At 28.0% G+C, this 20,647-nt stretch overlaps 2 protein-coding genes across 5 annotated transcripts; one reads left to right on the top strand and one right to left on the bottom strand.

The window, feature by feature from the left end:
• Positions 1 to 42: 42 nt before the first annotated feature.
• On the bottom strand, positions 43 to 15,683 carry ninaB (neither inactivation nor afterpotential B). 4 transcript variants are annotated; one of them, XM_089226019.1, is made up of 12 exons: positions 15,489 to 15,683; positions 15,276 to 15,409; positions 14,657 to 14,882; positions 14,376 to 14,487; positions 14,058 to 14,204; positions 10,951 to 11,095; positions 9,401 to 9,545; positions 8,597 to 8,826; positions 5,864 to 6,040; positions 5,083 to 5,325; positions 1,324 to 1,422; positions 43 to 376 (listed from the first exon to the last, which is right to left on the bottom strand). In XM_089226019.1, the coding sequence occupies exons 2-12, from the start codon at positions 15,279 to 15,281 to the stop codon at positions 203 to 205; spliced, it is 1,704 nt and encodes a 567-aa protein (XP_089082145.1). In that variant the 5' UTR covers positions 15,282 to 15,409; positions 15,489 to 15,683; the 3' UTR covers positions 43 to 202. The 4 variants fall into 4 exon arrangements, with proteins under 4 accessions (XP_089082145.1, XP_015369849.1, XP_015369848.1 ...); XM_015514363.2 differs by lacking the exon at positions 15,276 to 15,409 and having other exon boundaries at positions 15,489 to 15,681; XM_015514362.2 differs by lacking the exons at positions 15,276 to 15,409; positions 15,489 to 15,683 and having other exon boundaries at positions 14,657 to 15,238.
• Positions 15,684 to 17,354: 1,671 nt separating this feature from the next.
• LOC107165937 (uncharacterized) lies at positions 17,355 to 18,798 on the top strand. The gene is made up of 2 exons (XM_015514373.2): positions 17,355 to 17,513; positions 18,359 to 18,798. The coding sequence occupies exons 1-2, from the start codon at positions 17,502 to 17,504 to the stop codon at positions 18,614 to 18,616; spliced, it is 270 nt and encodes an 89-aa protein (XP_015369859.1). The 5' UTR covers positions 17,355 to 17,501; the 3' UTR covers positions 18,617 to 18,798.
• The last annotated feature ends 1,849 nt before the right edge of the window (positions 18,799 to 20,647 follow it).

Here is a 20,647-nt window from a genome sequence, read left to right as displayed (position 1 = left end):
TGTTCTATAATAATTCCACTGGTTTCAAACACAGCAAGATGGTTTTAAAACACATGGTAAAATACGTTTAATATAATATGCAAGTATATTATACAATATATGTATTATAACACTTATTAGATATAAATATTGACTTAAAAATCGATTATGATGATTATTAAGATTTGTCAAAAATAACTATATTATTTCGATGACAAGTTTCTTATACAGCAGCAGCATACCAGCCATGCAAGCATTTAGGAACTGGTGACTGAGTGACAAAAACAGCTCGCCCTATCTCTGTCCAACTCTTCGCGTCCAAAACTATTACTCCAGCTTGGTTTTCACACTTCGATCCCCAAATGATTGATGATAACACTACACCGTCATCTTCACCCTGTTCACATTTACAGGTACATCAAAAACAGTTAATGATTTTTACTTATAAACATACTACATATTTATATTTCCATAATGTCACAAGCTTTAATATTAGAGTGAATTAACTATTAACCAATATGATCAAACTTAAGTTAAGAACATAACCTTTATGCTGTCGTTTAATTTTTACGATATTTCAATTTTAATCCGAGTTATGAGTAAGTAAAATGTTACAGTTTTAAAATTCTCATCTCACTTTAAAATTTAAATACCGTAAATAAGTCAACTTTAGAACAAAGATAATGTTATTAAATTCAAGTTTGATAATAGGTAAATTCATTCTAACTTCTAAAGTTCTAACACCAAAGCTAACTACACAAGGTATTGTATCTCATGATTCATGGGCGCAAATTTAATATGTTGTGCGTGGGCTAAAGTGAGAAAATAAATGTGCTGATGTCCTCTAAATAAAATTTAATCGAAGATTATATGATAAAATAAGATAAATGCCTGTCGCACTACCAATAATCATTTACAGTTAAGGAATCTGGCAATCTGAAATAGTGATAGCAAACGGTACCTTAGTCCTTAAGCATAATTTATATTAAAGTGCGGACACCATTTATTAAATCAATACATTTTTTATACGTCATGGCCTCATGGCACACTTAATATGTTTTTTAAATTATAATTTAATAAAAAATCATTGTTATATAAATTTGTACTAATAGATTATAGACTATATAGATAAATAATATTTAATTTTAGAATTATTTCATTTCTCAAACATATTGATATGTATATAACTCAATCTAGTGTATTCTATATGTATTTATTGTTATTTAACTTATATTTTATCTATGTAAGTTAATAACCATAGTTGTTGATGCTTAAACATGAATTTAAAAAAAAAATATAATAAATAAGTACCTATTTGATTTTATGAAAATTACGTATACATACTTCAGCGTCTGGGAAAGAAACAAAAATTGGTTCACTAGGATATACGTTCTGTTCACACCATGTTTTATAAGTTTTATTGTATGTATCCACTTTGATGAGCTAATTAAAAAAATTATAAAATTATATAGCATATTATGTAATTTCTTTATAAAGAACTTATTTTGTATTTTACTAGTAAGGCTCGGAAATTATAGGAGTTAAAAAAGAAATAATATGCATGTAAATATGTATAAAAAACTGTCTATAATATGAACTTTTTTTATATACATTATATATATTCATAAAAGTTTAAATTTCAACAAGAAAAACCATTTTATTTTCTTATTGATTTGCACTAAAAGAAATGTTAGCTATTGAAAAATAAATTTATAATATATAAAATATGACGAGAAGCTGTTTGGAACTTTTGAAAATATTATTAAACTGAATAGAAATAGTTAAAAAAATATATTAGAAAAGATAGTACAATGGAATATTAGCGAGTTAGGAATTATATAAATGCGCATCGCACTGTTGTTAAATTAATAGTTGAATGTGGTGATGACAATAAATGCCTAAACCTACATTAAATAATGGTAATTGGTCAAAAAGTCCGGATACATTTTTGTTAATGTCGGACAAAAAGCCCCAGCACATTTTTATTGTCAGACAAAAAGTCTGAAAATATAATTAAAATATTTTATTACATTTTCATCTATAATTATATTATATATAGGTATTTCATACTACACAAAACAAATAATTCAATATAAACATCGATGCATACAATAATAATAATAATAATTTTAAATAATTCAATACAAATATCGACCATTATCACAGTAATATTAATAATTTAAATTACTTAAGTCAAAATAAAAATTTTTCTATTGAATTACTTGTTTTGTGTAGTATAAAATGACCGCCGTGAACTTGGCACCCCGACTTTGTCGTATCGTCCCCAAACCAATACCATATTTTTGCAAATAATTTGCAACAATTTGCAACACCAGAAAAAAAATTTGCAACATAATTTTACAACCCCCACAATAAAACATGTTTCGGGGTGCCAAGTTCACGTTGGCACCCCGACTTTGTCGTATCGTCCCCAAACCAATATCATATTTTTGCAAATAATTTGCAAAAATTTGCAACACAGAAAAAAAAATTTGCAACACATTTTTTTACGCCAAGAAAAATACAATTCGTTCGGGGTGCCAAATTCACGTTGCACCCCGACTTTGTCGTATCGTCCCCAAACCAATATCATATTTTTGCAAATAATTTGCAACAATTTGCAACACAGAAAAAAAAATTTGCAACACATTTTTTTACGCCAAGAAAAATAAAATTCGTTCGGGGTGCCAAATTCACGTTGCACCCCGACTTTGTCGTATCGTCCCCAAACCAATATCATATTTTTGCAAATAATTTGCAACAATTTGCAACACAGAAAAAAAAATTTGCAACACATTTTTTTACGCCAAGAAAAATAAAATTCGTTCGGGGTGCCAAATTCACGTTGCACCCCGACTTTGTCGTATCGTCCCCTAACCAATATCATATTTTTGCAAATATTTGCAACAATTTGCAACACAGAAAAAAAATTTGGATGATCAGGATGTGTACCTACTATATTGCAATAAGATGAAATTAAAAAAATTACTAAAAACCATTTAATCGATTAATCACCCCGTTTCTGAAGATATGGACATGCGAAATGAAACGCCTAGTGTGTAAGCCAATTTATAACACTGCCGTAGTTTACATATACCTATGAGCACCCATAAATAGCTTTTCATGGGGGGTAGATAAAAAAAATTCTTAAATTCATGGTAAAGACTATTAGACTATAGAAAGGTTTAATGTTATTTAAACATATGAATATAAGTTCATATAATTTTTCCAGGGGGTGGCAAGTGCCCCGTCATGTACCCCCCAATGGGCGACCATGCATAAACCCATTACTTACAAGTTACAGGTAAGAAAATAAAACTTGTGAAGTTTACAATCGCCCACATTTTTACACGTAGTTTACGAAGGGTTTTTTTTGTGATATCACTAATTTTTATCACAAATGCAAATAATAATGATAATGTATCTATATTATATATGTATAAAGTATATTGTATTTGTATATTATATATTTTTATCTATAACTTTTATTGTTAGATACTGAGTAAATACTGAGTATTTAAACAATATTCTATAAGAACGGTAATATTGTTTATTCGTTCGGTAATTTTGTCATATTTTTTCCCCGATGAGGCGATGACTAGATAAGTAACAAACATTGTTATTGTTACTGATGGAACGACCACGACGACGACGGCTACCGTGATTTTGAATTTAATATAAATTACCATTAAAAAGTTATGAGTTATAACTAAATTTAAGTACATATGCTGATTTACATAAAACATGATTAATATTAAAGTAACTTTTTGTAAAATAATAAAATGTTTATCATATTTTAATTGTCAATAATTAACATTTATTATTTTTAATATTTTTAATATTTTAAACAGACTTTTAAACAAAATTATTTTATATTATATAAATTAAGTACAATAGATTCTTAACATATTGTATATAATTCAAACTTCAATAAGAATCATACAAAGCTGTGTTAATTTTTTATTTTAAGTACCTACACATGAAAAAACTAAATTTAAGTTGTTTTTTTTATAAAATTTATGTTTAAATCAAATAAATTTTAAAATTGAAATTAAGATTATTGTGTGTATACTTAGAATATTTTATTTATAGATTGTTACAAGCTATATGCATCTACCTATATTTTACAGCAGTGGAACTTATTATACTTATACAGGAAATTACTAACTTTCAAACCTCTACATAAGGCATTTCAATAAGAAAAAACAAAAATTTACCAAAATTTAGTAAGTACACATCCTTGCGCAAAAAATGTGTTGCAAAATTTTTTTTCTGTGTTGCAAATTGTTGCAAATTATTTGCAAAAATATGATATTGGTTTGGGGACGATACGACAAAGTCGGGGTGCAACGTGAATTTGGCACCCCGAACGAATTGTATTTTTCTTGGCGTAACAAAATGTGTTGCAAATTTTTTTTTCTGTGTTGCAAATTGTTGCAAATTATTTGCAAAAATATGATATTGGTTTGGGGACGATACGACAAAGTCGGGGTGCCAACGTGAACTTGGCACCCCGAAACATGTTTTATTGTGGGGGTTGTAAAACCATGTTGCAAATTTTTTTTCCGGTGTTGCAATTTGTTGCAAATTATTTGCAAAAATATGGTATTGGTTTGGGGACGATACGACAAAGTCGGGGTGCCAACTTCACGTACGTTATAAAATGCCTATATATAAAATAATTATAGATGAAAATGTAATAAAATATTTTAATTATATTTTTGGACTTTTTGTCTGACAATAAAAATGTGCTCGGGCTTTTTGACCGACATTAAAAAAATGAATCCGGACTTTTTGTTCATTTTTTTTCAAAATCGACTTTTTGTCTCCGGAATTTTCATCCGGGATACAAGAAACGTGTATTTTTCCCTAAAATTAACAAAATATATGCTAACATAAACTTTACATTTTCGATTTTTAAATTCACCATTGTATATCTGATATTTCTAGCTTGCTCTGCAATAAATCGAGAGCATTTAGAATAATATGAAACTTCTATAACTTCCGAGTCCTAAGTATTATATATTATATATATCATCTTATTATAAATTTATAAATTCCAATAACCAATTCAACCAAAGAACAACAAATAACAATTATTACCGTCCCAGGGTTTTCTGAGTCAACGTCGGATGATATTGCATAAAAAAACCTGTATTTTATCCCAATTTTGAATTCATTAATCCTGGGTGTTTCACAGCCTAAATCGCAGAGCTTTTCTGGGGAGACATACAAGTGGTCATTTTTGACATTCTCGCTCTTAGGTTTGTCACTGTTAACTGGCAACACGAATCTCAAAGGCCTGCTGCGAAACATGGCTGCATAATCTGGGTTTTTGTTGAGATTCTGAAATAAAAGTCCATTAAGTTGCAGTTTGATAATAACCATTGTGCTGGTATAATATGAGATACGCTATTACTGCCTATAGGTAATACGAACAAAGAATCGCCAAAAATTTAAAAATAGTATGGTTTTATACTGAAATGTAAAATACATTATGTTATCATATCTGTGAAACAATAATGATATATAATGAATGGTTATTGTAGATGACGACTACAATATCGTAATGATTTAATCAACATCCGGCTTGAATATAAATATGTGTTGCAATATTACGTATATTCCTAGTTTGATTATCAATTTATCAATAAATAGGTTATGAGTGTTATTACTGTTATTGTTATCTAATCATATCAAACCGGCACCTAACATGCATTTGCATATACTGCACCATTTCGTGAGATGCAAAAAAATAACCACTAAAATAGCGGTGATAGATGATTTACTTCATGCTGTTCATTTAAGACAATACACAAAACGATTTTTATCAATATAACTAAATGTTTAATTTTATCAAAGTTTAAAAATATTAAAAATGTACTTGTAATGCTTCGACGAACATGCAGTCGATCATGGAAGGATCTCGGTAACAACAAATATCTATTACAACGTGGTCGTCTTCTTCGTACTGATTTATTATGTGGAGATAAAAGAACGCATCCGATTTAAATGTCTTCACCGTTCTGCCATCAGATCGCGAAATCAAGTGAATTAGAGTCTATGTACAATATACACGTTTACAAAGAGTTAAAACAGAGTTACATAGTTTGGAAACATTATAAATATGAATATATTATAATACATAGCATAATTTATAACTTTTACTTTTGTTTACGAGGTGATCCATTTTACGCCTTTTTAATTTTTTGAGATCATTACTATTTTGAATGATAAATATGGTATTTTGGTCAACAAAATCAAATATTGGACAGATAGTTATAATTAACTTATAACTTATAATCTTTAAAATTGGAAATTGGAATTTAAAAACCTAATTAATTCGTAATATCCATAGGCAAAAATAGTGTTAGGTTTTTTTTTTTTTTTGGGGGGGGGGGGAGGGGGCTGAAGTTCTAGTTTATATTGAACACTTTATTAACATTTATAATTTGGAGAATATACCTATGACATTAGTTTATTTTTTTTAGGGGTTAGTCCGGCAGATCCCCCTTATTTGAGCCTATAGTAATATTTATTGTTTTAATATTTTCATACATTAAATTGAGTATAATTTATAAATAAGTGAGTACTGCTAATACCAAAAAAAAAAAACTTTGACACAAATAAACTAAGACAAAAATTATGTTGTGATATTATGAAAAATATGTAAATCTGAAGTAGAATTTACTTCGTATTCGTAAGTTTGTCTTGCAACATGAAACCATTTTCCTATTTTATTATTATTGGTACCTAATACCATGAGACCACTTTTAGAATATTTGGAATTAGTATTTAAATATGTTTAATATTTAAAATTTGAATTCTTATTCTGAAATGTCATAAAAATTGTCTATACCAGGCCCTTAAATAGTGTTGGTGTGGCGACGATTTAAATTTAAAATTTGTTTATAAATATTTTGGTAAAACAAAAAAAATGTACCTACTTGTATTATATAATAATAAAATAATATATTATGTTATTATTGGTGTCTATGTAATCCATATAATAAAAAAACGAGTGCTGTCATGGGACGGCTGCATCCGAGTTGGGTCCCAAATTTTAAATTGCTACACTAGTTGGGTCCCGGATTTTTATAGGTACTACACTAGTTCGGTCCTGAATTATTTTAGCTACAACATTAGTTCTTGAATATTTTTTGGTAAGTACTACAGTATATTAACATTTTTCTTCCCATCTTAACAGACTTAGGACTGTCTATAATCTATTTAGACCACAGGTATGGTTAAAAATGTTTTTTACAGTTTTTTTTTGTTTTTTTTTTTCTTTTCCATTAAAATATAAGTTATTAGAATTTTATAAAAATCAACTTCACAAAATCACATGTGTGTTGGTAAAAATGTATAAGACATTAATTTTACAAAATCAAATCGATTGATTATTCCTGAATTTTTTTTATTATATATTATATATTTTAATATTTTAAGAAAAAAACATTTTTAACCATACCTGTGGTCTAAATAGATCATAGACAGTCTGTTAAAATGGGAATGAAAATGTTAGTAGAGTGTAGTACTTACCAAAAAATATTCAGGAGCTATTATAGTGGAATACCTAAAATAATCCGGGACCAAACTAGTATAGTAACTTTAAAAATCTGGAACCCAACTAGTAATAGTACCTGCGATTAGCCCCCGGACCCAACTCGAATGCGCCGCATGGGACACCCGATAGAAACGTAGTTTCTTTGGCAGTCTTATAGGTTACAGATTAATTTCAGTGGAACTATTCGAAATCAAAGTAAATATTATGTTATCAGGTTTTTTTTTATTTAATTCATTGAAAAATACATTGAATTATTATTATTGTTCATATTCAATCATCGAAAGCAAATGATACGTTGTCATTAAACGATCGCGAAAACTGAGCACACACTGAGCAACATTGTCAACACAACACGCACCGCGGAGAAAAGATCAATGACATCGGAGCCCGATGCGAATATGCGATCAAACAAAACAACGCGAAATAATATCAAAACGGAAAAGCCTGGATTCGTCAACATATAGTGACGAAAGTGATTTAATAATATTTAATGCTATTTATTTTGATATGAACGTTTTCTATTGTAATATACTAGGATAATTTATTATAACAATAATAATATAGTATCTAGGGTTTCCAGCTACCTGCAACTTGCCTTTTTTCTTGTTTTATCGGCGACGACGTGTAGATATATAATAACAACGTAGAGAAAGCGGTAGAGTAAGAGAGATAGTGATAACGCTTTTAATTTCGTTAAGCACGATTTTCTGAGTTAGGGTCCAGGCCCGTATACAGGGGGGATTTAGAGGTTACCCCCCCCCCCCAAATTTTTAAAGTAGTTATATATTTATAATATGTTATATGTTGTCGGAAGACGGACTTAAAATATTTTAACCCCCCCCCCCCTACCCCCCGATAATTGCTCCTGGATACGTGCTTGCTAGAGTCCTTCCGCTCACATCGCGCCATAAGAAACTACGTTTCAATATGTGCTGTTAATATAAATGTCATTCTTGTCATCAATAATATGTTGTTGTTGCGTATCATGTACATAATTTAAAACTTTTAACTCAATGACGAAAAAAATGTCTATAAACACTTGTTACTTACGGGACAGTCTTGAAACCATTTTAGTGCACTGGACAGTGGATCTCCTTTGAATCTGTTAACAACGACAGTAGATAGTGAAATGCTCAAGGGCTGTTCGACTACGACGAAATAGTGTTCAGTTATGCCGAAAGAATGCATATACCCAGGGTGAAGGGGCCACCGACACTTGATGGTAGCCACGATGCACACTCGCCCAAACATTTCGTCCGTCGAATACTGGTATCCAGTTTCTTGGAAAACACAAACAGGATTTGCCAAATAAAACCTATAGGCTAATATAACCTAATATAGGCTGTAGCTTTGCCAGGATGATTGGTTGGTTGAGAGTGGGAAAGGGACCACGCGTGTCCATCAGCCATGTTTTTGCCGAATACGAAATATAGAAAAATAAATATTAACCGCTTTTAGAAAAAAGTCTCCTAGAAGTATGAAAGTTTTGGATTGGACTTGGACTCAATCATAATATAATATGATACATATAATAGGTACCTCGCAAAGAGGTAAGTTGGTTGTGAATGGACATGAATAAAAAGTTGTTAAAATAAACGGTAGATTTGTATGTTTAGAAACCTAAGAGTTGTTAATATACTTTGGAAAATCATAATTTTTTTTTTCATACTACATTATACATATTAATATCACGAAATCTTTCTTAGAAGTTTTTCTTATTTTTCCAAGAAAATGTCATATTTCATAGTGGTAAAGAATTTTTTTTTAACACGTGGTGTACACTTCTTAGCGGAAACGTGTTATAGGTGCTCACTAAATATTATACAGTGTTTTTAAATACTTTTTGGGTCCTACCTGAATCGACCCGAGGAAATTTAACCACGCAATAATGAGGTCCGTCAATTTTTGGAATAGTTGCTAAATTGAAAACAGCACCATCGGCTGCCACGTGTGGGTGAGCAGTATGATGAACAATACCAGTCCGACGAGCAATGTCTATCTAATTGGAAAAATGTCCGTTAAGGAAATGTCGGTGCACTATTTATTGTTTTCATATTCTGATCAAAATATTGACTGTCAGCAGAACCAATCAATGGGCATTTTGCGTTGCTAATTGTTTAACATATTCAAATTAAATTACCAATGTTATCAAATTTAGGCCTTAGGGCCTTGGTCACACTGCGGTATATTTGTCGGCTTAGAGTCCGAACGGTTTTTACGTTACCGTCTAAATAGCCGTTTTTAAATCTACTGAGCCATACTTTTACCCTGCAGTCGATTTAAAAAAAGCTGTTTAATTTAAACGTAAAAACCACGGCGGTAAAACTGTGATGTGGACTCTACGGCGAAATACCGCAGTTTGACCCAGCACTTAAAAAGTTAAAAGTTAAAATAACAACATTGTCTGTGTTAAGATTTTGTTTACGATGTTTCGATTTTTATGTACCAGCTGTGTTATGAAAACGACATACGCAAAATATTACGATTCAAAAAACACTCGTTTGTCGGGTACAAATATAAGATATCGTAAAAAAAGACATAATATACAAATGCTGATAAAATGTTATCAACTTTAAGTTTTATATGATTGGTCAGTTATTTTATAAAAGCTAACGACACAATAGGTTGGTTCTGCTGATCGAAAATTTGTTGTATAATATGCGCGTGGGAAATAGAAAGAAAACAAATATATTAGTGCGTAGACACCTCCTTAATATTAATTATGCTAGAATATATATCTACCACTATTACCTATACTAACAACGCGAGCATAAAATTTTGTTGTTTATAAATTCGTTCAACCATGAAACGTGCTTAAATGTGAGAATAAGAAATAAGAATAACAATCATATCTTTAGATATAATTTTACATTTTTATCATAATTGATTACAATATTACAACATTTTATTTGTTCAAAAACAGAATTTCACACACATACACACACATATATATACGCGTTTATGCATATGCAATAACAATATAATGTATGAACGTACTTTACATGTGTATGTAAAAGATAAAATTCCAATGTAATTTAAAACGATTGTTATGAGCCTTAACCATATAATATTAGTAATTAATTTACGATTTTCATTAATATTATTTCATATTTACATAGATGTATCAAAAACATACAACTTGTTCAATTTAAATAATATAGTAGTCTATATTTTATATTTTATGATGCAATATACAATATGCATGATGCATACTTACCATTCGTGTTTAATCTTAAATATAACACAAGGAAAACTATTAAACACTAAATAGAAAGAAATTGTAGATAATAATAATATGATCCTATTTTAATTACAAAATTTTAAGTATAAATTTATTATTTCAATAATAATATAATATACACTAATAAATTTATTATTTAAGATTAATATTATATTATATTTACAGTTTTAAGTGTTTCGAGAGTTGTAGGATCAATTTTGCTCACTATTGGATACTCGGTAAATGTAAAATACTCATCGCCAATTGGATAAATAGATATCATCGCATTGTCTGATTGATCGTCTCCCCATTTAAATACATTAGAAAACCTAAAATAAAAGTAACTTTTTATTCAATTGAGTGTATTTTTATGGAAAAATATAACTTAGGTATCTGAAACTTTAATCTTAGATGTTCTGATCCATTTGATTACTTCTGCGCCCTAGTAAATATATATATATCAAACGACACCACAGTGTTTTAAAAATCGGTACGTTAAGACAAAATTAGCCACCAAATTTAACTTAGGATTTTATCCGAAAATCCTAACACACTCAAACTCTTTGGTTTCCGTTAATATTTTTCCAATTGGTTTTCTGGAAATCTAATGCACCTACTGAAATGAAAATGATATAAAAAGTAGAGACTAGGTAAAATAAATGCATAAAGCATAAAAATAATAATATGAAAAATGTATATTTTCTCTGATTCATTGATAAACAATGAATCATAAATATGTTTTTGCAAGTTTTTGTAGTATAATGTACCTAGTATTCTGGCGTTCTGAATTCGAAGTCATAATATTACAAATGTCGAATAATTTGATTTATACAGATGAATTCTAATGATACTACCATTATAGTGCAAATAATTTGATACCCATATAATATGTGTGAATAAAAGACCTTACGTGCGGCCACGACATCCTATAACTCTTAATAAGGTTCTGCATGTTACCGTATTCTATGTAAACCGAGTGGTCATACAAAAACAATTCACATTGGGTGTGGGTTTAATTATTGGAAATTTCAAAATGTTCAGTTAGTATATACTAGTCATAAAACTGTTAAATATGCAGTGACTGTGACGTATATTCAGGAGAGGCTTAGGTATGATTATTATATTATTGCTTCAGGTGGCTGTTATTTTAATTGTAGATACATTTGCACTTATAATTTAATTAGTAATTATTATAGTTATAAATATTAATGTCTTATTAGTATGATCAATTTATAAGTATTTAATATTTAATCATCGTTCTTGTCCAAGCTCATTTTCTAATATTGTTGTAATTAAATTTTAATACATTGAACATTGATTTCTTTTTCAATTTATTTATACTTAATGATTTATATCTACCTCCTGCAGAGTTATGTTCAATTATTCATCATTATTGCTTATTATTGACATTTAGTTAGTATATTTGTTTATTTTTTTTTCGTAGTATTTTTTATTCTTATTCGATATTGCTGGTATTTATTTCTTGTTGGTCAACACTAATATTCAACCGGTAAATACATTTAATAATTATATCAGTTACGAAAGCCGTGTGTAAAATATTAAATACTTGTCTCGTTTATAAATCTGTCAAATGGCTATTCATATTTTTTAAGCCCAATGGCCTATGCTGCCGAGGGCTCTTTCCTAATAAAAAAAAAAAAAAAAAAAAAAAAAAAATCTGTCAAATATATAAATTATCAATGCCAATGTCGAATTTAGAAAAAAATATACTTATACTCAACATCATGTTTTCTGTTAATTGTTATATTTGGGAACAACAATTTAAAGACCGATTTATCAATACTGAATTATTATATATTTATTATGGTTGATTAGTTTAAAAAAAATAGTATTTACGTTTGACAAGTAAACATTTGGCATTATTTACGATGGAATAATTTTGTTGCACCATTACATTTTTTTTTAAATATGTTTTAAAATGGGGGAAAATATTATATCCTAAAAGTTGAATTTACACTGGTTAGTTAAATTAATTTAATATAAAAGCTATAATTTGTTTGACCTTAAAAGATATCGTGTGATACAAATAGTGTAGATACACTATGCAGCAATATGTTGGGATTGCTGTGAAGACAATTGGACATTATTGAAAAAGGTTATACGAGTATACTTTGCTATTCAATAGACAATAGTATATCATTGTAAATGAAAATCAACAAATTTACAATAATATTTAGTGTACTGAAATTACAATCTTTAATGAAAACGGTAATATTTTTCAACTTTTCACGTATCTACTCGTTTATATATTTATCAAGCATGAAACTCAACTATATAAAAAATTCGTAACTAATTAATTATTTAATGCTGTCGTTTGACATGAGCCACATGAATTATATTAGTATTATTTATTAGTAGTTAATAAAATTATAACATTTTTATCTATTAATGTGTACATGCGTACCTACGCTTAATACTTAACAACTCTAAATGAACTTTGCCCTTGCATTATACATTATATAACATAATTAAACGAGATGAACAACAATATAATGTAGACATTCAAATTTATTTTTCAGAATTAGAATATTACATTTTATTGTATATATTATATGTATTTCGTTTCCTTAAGTTCTAAAATGTTCTTCGATCAAAACAACAGGTATTTTTACTTACAATATATAATATATATATATATATATATGTATTATATAATATATAAAATATAAACACTACCTATATGTTAATACGAAACTGAATTATTAACAATATTGCAGTATGTTATAGGGTGAGAATATATTTTTTATTTTTTATTTATTTTTTATTAGAATAATTAAGCTTCGGCAACTATGGCCATTAGCAACAATGGGTTTAACTCTAAATTATTTACAAGTTATACAATTTACATCTTAAACGAAAATATAAATATAAATAGGTATAAATACAAACATGTAAGTATAATGTAAAATAGACGATGAATGATGAAATGAATGAACAAATGATGATTGTAATTTAATTTTTTATATTAATTTTGTATATATATATCTATATTTTAAATTATTTTAACTTTTTAATTTTTTTTTTCTAAATGTCAGAATATTATGTGATGTTATTATAAAAATTGAGTAAAAGTAGTTAGCTATAAACGGTTTTAGTATTTAATATTTGTTAATAATTCAAATGTATATGCATTATATTAGGTGGAATCGTATCAGCGGTATAGTACGTACCTATACTAGCTATAGTATTAGTAAATTATTATTAGTAAATGTGTATTACAGTGATTTTTCTATTGTATGGTTGATATCTATTATACTTAGTAGTTCATACCTGTGGAAAATTGTTTTACAAGGATCCGGACACGCTCTGGTCCCGAATTCGGTAATGACAATTCTTTGAGCTGCTTTATTTTGTTTATATGTGTTTGATTCCAAGAATCTACACTGATATGATACTGTTCCATTTTTAAATGCATACCTAATATAGGATAGATTTACAAGGTGCATAATTTATTATATGATATTATAATTAATATAGTTACCGAATTTAAATATAAATCGTGTGATATTAATATATTACCTATGTATTTTTTATACAACATATTTAAAAAATTCATGTAGGTTTCCTTATGAATGTTATTATTTTTACCTGTGTAGTAAAGCCGAACTGTCGAATACGTGTTTAAATTCATAATTTCCCACTCGTGTACTCCCCGGACCGTTTCGTAGCAGCGACCCCGATAACCATTCCGGTATCTTACCTATATATATTATTAATATTTAATTGTGTTATTGTAAATCGATATTGAAATTTTTTAAACTGAGATTTCGGTGCATTATGTGTGAGTAGTAAAATAGGAATGCATATAAATTGTATCTTCTCTATGTTATACAGTGCAATATTTAATATTCAAATCCTTTTCAACTTACCCTCGATTTTCCCTTGGATCGGAGTCGGAATTTCATGCGTACAATTTCTTAGCCAAATCGACGTATCACAATTCGGGTATAAATCCTGGCCGGCATTCAGATGTTTTACTAACAAGTCTCTGTTTTCGTCCAATCCGATAAACATACCGTCGATCCCTCTTGGTGCAGTTTTTCCTCTCGTCGACGGCACAGTCTCTTTCCAATTGTTTGCGACGCGCAGCAAACCCTTGGTCAACCAAAATCGACATTTTTTATACCGGTCAATAGTTGATTTGACTTTTGAGGTCAATATTGTTTTTAACAAAAATCTTTTCTTCGATAAATACCGGGCTGTTGTTTTCATCGTTGTTAAATGCACTTTTACACGGTATAAATGCTTTACAGTTAGGTACCTACTATTTTATTATTTCGAAATAATCATATTTACCACCACCGTGTGTTACGAAAAACACGTGTAATTGGATACAAATAAACGATTATAATATGGCTTCCCGAATGAATATAACATATATGTAGGTAGGTACTATATAACCGATCAAATGTTAACTAAACACATTTAATGTACTTAGCACAATATTAGCCTCTACGTATAATATTTAATTTACAGGCATATACATACCTTCATATAATGTATGCTTTAATATGATCGAATAAATAATATATATATATATATGATATAAAACGATTACACCAGTTTAACATAAAATAATTTTGATCCTGTTATCGGCCATCAATCATTATTGTTTGTACATTCTATTATAACAGTTATGGATAGGTTGTAAAAAATATATTATTATTGTATTTCATAATAATACCAAAAAATTATACTTACATCTCATCCATAGGTACACTAAACTGACCTGCGAACTGCGTTTCTAACCACACGACGTCAGTGATGAATTATGTACCGTTTCGATTAAATTGGTGGTCCGTAAAGTATGTATTATAATAGGTACCGCCAGCGAACAATATACGAATCGATTATATTATAGACGATTACGTAACTTGAGCGCATAAAACTAAAACAAAAGTGATGAGTACAAAATAGAGGAATTTCATTGGAATAATGAACTTGTATTGTACATATATCCATTATAATGTATATAAAATTATTAAATCCTTAAAAAATGTGTTTGTCCAGATTCTGATTTTTGAAGTTCTTAAATGTATTTACTTAACGACCAAATACTTGAATTTTTAATACCAAAGAGTACCGCAACGTGTGGTGATACAAGCTCCTTTTTTTTCCAATGAGAACTACATAGGTACCTATAATATTATAATATATTAGTATATTACTGTAAGCTATCGAACAAATATGATTTTTTTTTAACATTTTGATTTATTAAATGTTATGCACTATAAGGGTAATTTAATTAATTATTTCTTTTACTATTAAAAAATTACAAAAATGTTATAGCTTATAATTAGCTCAAATATACGCAGGGTCGCGCGTGATTCACCAAATATAATCAACCCCTTTTTTCTTCTTCAATAATTCAATAATTCAGTTATTTAATATTTTATTTTTGGATTTTTTAAACATACTTAAATACCATATTTTTAAATTCTTGAAATGTCTTGCAGTATTATTCTGTGAGCGTGGAGATACAAACTTATTTTTTTTAATTAGAACCCTCCTTTTCAACTGTAAATTATTCCGTGGATAATTTTTCTAAACAATTTGAAGTATCAGAATTAAAATTCATACGGCTAACTAATTTTTGAGTTATTTATTTTTAGTGTTCTAAGAATAAAAAGTAATGGGTTTATGAGATATGAGGGGTATGGTAATTTAAAAAATATAGTTCTTATTATATTAATCCATCAAGGCATCAACATCAAACATTTGGAATAAATGGTCAAAATACAATAATACTATAGTCTCGATATTGCGTCTAATTTAAATTTTTAAGGACTATTATCCATTTAACAAACGTTTTTATAAGAAAGTATTCATCTGAATTTTAAAATAGGTGCATCGAAATGTTCAAAAAATCTTTAAAAAACAAAAGTTTGAATCGCCACAGAACACTAATTGAGTATTAAAAAACTGTCTGAGTATATTTTAAAACTCCAAAAACCAGAATTTGAATAAATTCATTATTAAAGGAAAAAATGGGGGTGAGCATGTTTGGTGAACCACTCTGTATATCTTAAAATTTGAAATCATATAACGCTTATAAAATAATTCTTCCAATGTTTTTTGATATTTTTTATTGTTGCAGGAAGAAACCTTGTATTAAATCCAAAAAGTTTTTTACTCATAATCAAAAATAATGGCATACTTACATCGGAAAATTTGTAAAAAAGTAGAAACATTATAATGTTTATAAGTAGCATAAAATTATAATATTTAAAAATTATGTAGTGTCGAAAAAAAGCTAGCATAAATAATTACTGAAAATGTTAGTATTGCAAATAAAATCGATGTTGTCCAAAAAAGTCAAAAACTGATATTGCATAATATATTTAGTAATTTTGTTCCATTTATTTTTTTTTTTAAGTTGTAGTCAATTTTTTACTTTTGATCTCCTCCCTTTAAGCATCAAATAGATAAAAATATTATTATTGAGTAATCGTATTAGGCGCGTAGAAACATTATAAGTTGTTAACATGTCATAATAATAATATATTATGAGATTATAAAAAGATACAAATGAGTTAATTAAAAACAATCTGAATAAATATGGAAGTAGAAAAGTTTTTAATTTATTGTAGATAATTTTGTTATCGCATCAAACACCGCGTATTTATATAGAGGTGTACCAACGTTTTCCTCACAGTTCTTACAAACAGTTATATAACAGTGTTTTTATAAAGTTATTAATTTACACTCAACATCATGAAATCCTCTGTAAGTAATTTAGTATAAATTCATAACACAATATAATAGTATTCAATAATTTTTTTTATATAATATTTGAATTGTCTGTTTCTAAACAATATTTAATTCAATAATTTAATAATAATTTTTATTTTTAAATATGTACCTGCTTTGTTGACGTTAAAGAGTACCTACACAATTTGGCGATTTATGTTTTAAGTTTAATTATAGATTGACATTAAACATGGACAGACAGTTTTTTTGTCGGTCTGCGCAATATTTTTAGTATTATTATTTATTATAGTGTTTTAACTCTTTCATACAGCCTTTCAGAATAACTATTCACTTAAGTTTAAATAAGGCCAAAGTTTATTTTAGTTATGTGATATAAAAACATATTTTTATTTTTATGTTATACATTTTACTTGCAATTAATAATGTTTTCATAATACCTACTTATAATTTATAAATAAATCAAAATTGTTAAGTAGGGACTAGGGAGAATAATTCAAAGGATGTGCAACTGCACAAAAACGTTTTTTAGTTAGTGATTTTATAAAAGTTAGTCAATTTGATAGAATTTAATACTCAAAACTACTGTTTAAAATGTTTGTAATATTATAATCAAGATAAAATGAATTTGGAAATTTTGTTTATATTGTTTATCAAATTAATACTAAAAATATTAAAACATACTTATATTTTCGATAGGCAGGTCCTGAATACAATATATTTCTATACCTACTAGGTGTATATATGCATAATAATCGAATGATTGTTTACATAACAATTGTTCTTACTATATTGACACTTACATAACATTTAGAAATTAGACGTCAAATAAAATTTATAAATAACTCATATATTTTATTTAGATGGTATTTCTTTTCGTGGCAGTATTTATGATACAACAATGTTTGAGCGCTCACTGTCATCACGAAGGTGAAAAATCTCCACAAGAACATACCGGTGATCACACTGATCACACTGGTCACAACCACGAAGCTCACGCGAGTCACGAAGGAGTTGACCATACAGGCCATAACCACGAAGACGGCATTGATCACACAGGCCATGACCATACATCAAATGATCACGCTGGCCATAACCACGAACACGAACACACTAAATAATAGTTATTAAGCTAAGCACACAAATTGCAGTATAACGACACCACAATCAATTAATAAATTAATATTTCATTAAAATTAATATGGCATTCTCCGTGGTATAATTTAACTATATTATTCTCGTATAATAACTATAATGTCTAATAATATTGTACAACATTATGAAATAAATTAAGAATATCGAACTTTTTATTTAATTAATTTATCTCATACCTATTACAAAATGTCCAACTACTAGTAACTAATATATATGAATTATGGGTAATAGGTATACAGGATACAGGATACAAATATACAATTACATTAGAAATATCAATAAAAACGTTGGTGATCAGTGGTCCTTATATACCTAAAAATATGATTCTGAAATATATTATATATCATAGTAAGTATACCTTATTAGTGCTTACCTATTTAATTAGATTAATTCTGACTATTTAAGTCGTAAATATAATTATTGTACAAATTATAACATAGTAGGAATAATTATAATAAAATAATAAATTATGTGCCTACTAAGTACTATCCTACTGCAAACTGTTCGAAGTTTATACTCGTTCACCCATAGACGTAAATTAATGTGGGCAAGAGGATTCTTACGGGACTAAACCCGCAAAAAAGTCCAGAAGCCCCCCAAATATTTCCCGACCAAATCACGTCAGTATAGTGATTTATGTTATTACGTATTAATTGATATTTCTAAGCCCCAGATTGGGGGCTTTAAACATGTGTATAATATACATTACACTCCATGGATATACATGCGATCAAAATGAAGATACTATTTTAATTTGTAAATGTATACCTCGTAAAATATTGTTTCGTATAATATTATAAACACGCGAACACGTGTTTATCGTATATGCTAAGACATTTAACCTTTTAATGTAACGAGAAAAAATAAAATGATTTCTAGGTCAATCGTTTAGTCGTTATATAGGCGCATATAGCCAGTGCCCAGTAAGTGTTATATATATATATATATATAATAGGTAGCGAAGTAGCCAGTATACTATAAGTATAATCACAATTAGTGTCTGACCTTTCAATCTTGAGTTGAAAACAAAATAAAACATTTTCATCGTCTAACCGTAATATTACTATAATATTGCATTCTAGAAACCATGGTTTGTTTAAGAGTAAATGGTTTAGTTACGAGTAAATACTTTACGTTTAACATATGGGATTTCATATGTATAAGATGTAAGTAATCGTATAATTTTATATGTAGGTATTCCTACTATTCGTTCATATATTCACAGCTGCTGGGCATTGAAGAGTTAAATTAAGGCACATAACTAGTTACTTAAAAAAAAAATCAGTAAATCAATTTAATAATCACAGACATTTTTAAATGTATTGATTTTACAATGTCTTATATTTATTGTTTTGCTTAAAAATATTTTCACTATATCAAAAAAAAAAAAACGTTCAGATTATTAACTTTTAGAGTGGTTTTTGGTAGCGAATTTGATCTAGTTGAAACTTTGAGAGGTTTAAATATAAACCTGTTAAATATGTTTGGTAACCTTAGTCATTCACGGCTATCTTATTATTTTACCTTTACTAATAAACCAATAAAAATGTGTTAATCTTTTACACCTGTTAAAAAGTGTAATAATCAGCAATTAACTTGTCAAAAATTATAACATCCAATATCCAAAAAGTGTTAATTCTGTCCTATGGGTGAAAAACACACTTGTTTCTGTGGATAAAATACCCATGACTTAGGGAAATTAATATACAAAATATTGAACCACTTTTTCCTAAATCAAGCCTCAAAGATTTAAAATATATGTAGTTACGAACAAATTTTGTTTACATAAAAAAAAAAAAAATAATAATAATAATAATAAATTATAATACAAATTGGAATTACAATTGTATAAGTATACTTAGTTTTTAAACGAAAATACACAATAACTGTTAAAATTCATAGGGCCTTGTGAATTATTAAATATTATTATATTTCATTATAATGTACTTCTATAATGGAAAATACCTATATGGCTTCCAATTAATAAAGTCTTAATT

Source organism: Diuraphis noxia, unplaced genomic scaffold (genome assembly GCF_037042655.1).
Source record: "Diuraphis noxia isolate RWA-SAM2 unplaced genomic scaffold, SU_Dnox_SAM2 contig0004, whole genome shotgun sequence".
Classification (NCBI taxonomy): Eukaryota; Metazoa; Arthropoda; class Insecta; order Hemiptera; family Aphididae; genus Diuraphis; species Diuraphis noxia.
This window is presented reverse-complemented; position numbering and strand designations above follow the sequence as displayed.